The sequence below is a fragment of the Triticum dicoccoides genome, chromosome 3A (assembly GCF_002162155.2).
Source record: "Triticum dicoccoides isolate Atlit2015 ecotype Zavitan chromosome 3A, WEW_v2.0, whole genome shotgun sequence".
Lineage (NCBI taxonomy): Eukaryota > Viridiplantae > Streptophyta > Magnoliopsida > Poales > Poaceae > Triticum > Triticum dicoccoides.
Window position 1 is genome coordinate 98,093,620 of NC_041384.1, and position 2,754 is coordinate 98,096,373.

Here is a 2,754-nt window from a genome sequence, read left to right on the forward strand (position 1 = left end):
GCCCTAACCCTCCCTCTCTCCCCGCGCCGCGCCCTACCCCCTCTCTCCCTTAACCCGCGCCGCACCCTACCACCCGAGCCGAACCACCATGAGTTCCTCCTCCACCGTCTCCAACCCGTTCGCCGGTCCCGATATCACCCTCGTCCGCGACCTCAACATCCATGAGCGCGTCCCGGTCAAACTTGATCACACCACCGCCTCCTACTCCGCTTGGAAGCGGTACTTTTCGCTTGTGTTCCGTGAGTACCTCCTACACGGCCACGTGGACGGCACCGTGGACTCGGCGCTCATGATCAACGACGAGGAGTGGATGATCCTCAACGCCACCATCATCCGCTGGTTCTATCTCACCATCTTCGGCGACATCTTCCACACCGTGGTGAACGACGAGGACGACGCCTATGCGGTCTGGACCAAGCTCAACGGCCTCTTCACCGACAATCGGCTGCAGCGCAAGGTCCTCCTCTATGGTGAGTTTTACGGGTGCCAGCAACTTGACTCGTCCATCGATGATTTTTGCATGCGCCTCAAGAAGCTCGCCGATGAGCTCCTTGGTCTGGGGGGAAAGATTGGCGACGAGCTCCTCATCAGCACCCTCTCCGGCGGCCTCAACGAGGACTTCTAGAACGCCGCCTCCAACCTCACCCTCATCCCGGAGCCCACCTTCGCCAAGGTGGTCGCGTACCTCAAGCTAGAGGAGCGCCGGATGCGGGTGGCAGGGACGAGCGCGACCCACACCGTCCTCGTCGCCGGCACCCGCGGAGGTTCGGCCCTGCCACCGCCCCGCCTGACGCCGCCCCAGCCGGCGGCGCCCGCCTTCCCGCCTGGCTTCCCGCCCGCCCCAGCCGCCCCCTTCCCGCCGCCCCAGCCGGCGGCCAATGGGGGGGTCGTCGCGGCGGCCGCCGGGGTGGCCGCAAGCAGGGAGGCGGCGGCGGTGCTCAGGGAGGAGCACCTCGCCAGCAGCAGCCGGCCCCTCAGCCGGCGGCTCCGTGGTACGCCGGCCAGAACCCATGGACCGGCGTCGTCCACGCCTACTCCATGCCGGTCCCTCGGGCCCCCACTCCGGGCCTCCTCGGCACTCGGCCTCCGTCACACCAGACGTACTACGCCGCGCCGCAGCCCTATGCAGCGCCCTACGGGCAGCAGCCGCCGCTAGGTGGGCCGCCGCTGGTGCCCCTAACGGCTGCGTCGTCCCTCCCGCCGACACCATGGGACCCGGCCCTTCTGGCAGCTCTCCATACCGCTCCTTCCCCGTCCAGCTACACCGGCGGTGGCGATTGGTACATGGACAGTGGCGCCACCGCTCATATGGCGGCGCATCCCGGTAACCTCCACACTGCCCATCCTGTCCACACCTCCAACCGCATCACCGTTGGTGACGGTTCTTCTCTTCCCATCATCCATATTGGACATACATATTTTCCGTCTAACTCCACTCCTATATCCATGTCTAATATTCTTGTTTCTCCTGACCTTATTAAAAATCTTGTTTCCGTTCATTCTCTTACACGTGAAAATCCAGTCACTGTTGAATTTAACGAATGTGGTTTTTCTCTTAAGGATGCTCACACGTGGATGGTGCTCCACCGATGTGACAGCCCCGACGAGCTCTACCCGGTTCACTCCGCCACCCCCACCACTTCCGCCGCCCCTGTCGCTCTCGCCACCGGAGTGGATCTCTGGCACGCTCGCTTGGGTCATCCTAATCCTGCCACACTTCGCCACATACTTCGGAGTTTTTCCTTCACGTGTCATAAGAACGAGGATCACTCGTGTCATGCATGTCGCCTCGGCAAACATGCTCGTCTTCCGTTTAGACCTTCTTCCTTTGTTGCATCGTACCCGTTTGAGTTGATTCATAGTGATGTTTGGACATCTCCTGTTGCCAGTAATACGGGCTTTCTTTATTATCTTGTCATTCTTGACGATTTTTCGCATTATGTGTGGACCTTCCCGTTGCGCCGCAAGTCGGATGTTATATCCACCCTTGCCGCTTTCTACTCTTACGTTCTCACGCAGTTTGGTCGACCCATTCTCGCGTTGCAGACAGACAACGGGAAGGAGTTTGACAAAACCGCTGTTCGTAATCTTCTCACCACACATGGCATGATTTTTTGTCTCACTTGCCCGTACACCTCGCAGCAAAACGGTCGTGCTGAGCGCATCCTTCGCACTCTTAATGACTGCGTTAGGACTCTTCTCTTTCATGCCAATGTGCCTCCGCGCTTTTGGCCTGACGCTCTCGCCACCGCTTCTCTCCTCATCAACATCCGTCCATGTCGTACTCGCGGGAAATTTACACCTCACCACCTTCTCTTCGGTGCACCTCCCTCTTATGAAGGGCTTCGCATCTTCGGCTGCCTGTGCTACCCTAGCATCGCTGCCACTGCGCCTCATAAGCTCGCACCTCGCTCCGTCGCCTGCATCTTTCTCGGCTACCCACCCAACACTAAGGGCTACCGCTGCTACGATCCCGTCTCGCACCGTGTTTTCACCTCCCGACACGTTTACTTTGATGAGATGGTCTTCCCGTTTCAGCAGCAGGTACCCCTTGTCGTCTCGTCGCCGCCGGCCACCGGCGGCCCATCGACGACCTCGTCAGGCGGACGATCACGTCTGCCTCGTGGACCGCCTCCGAGCTTTGGCGGTCCTCGCGCCCTTCTGCCGGCGCCCACCCATCCGGCCTCCTCGGCTGGCTCCGACGGCGCGGCCGGCGCCCCGCTGCCCCCGACTCGGGCGCCGCGGGGTCGAGCG

The 2,754-nt window shown here is 61.3% G+C and overlaps 1 protein-coding gene across 1 annotated transcript in view; it reads left to right on the forward strand.

The window, feature by feature from the left end:
- LOC119272015 (putative pentatricopeptide repeat-containing protein At3g15930) overlaps window positions 1-2,754 on the forward strand; it is an 8,206-nt gene that overhangs the window by 1,339 nt on the left and 4,113 nt on the right. Inside the window, exons 2-3 of the mRNA XM_037553623.1 lie at window positions 79-406; window positions 659-1,044. Coding sequence (XP_037409520.1) covers window positions 79-406; window positions 659-1,044 — 714 coding nt within the window. The remainder of the gene's footprint in view (window positions 1-78; window positions 407-658; window positions 1,045-2,754) is intronic.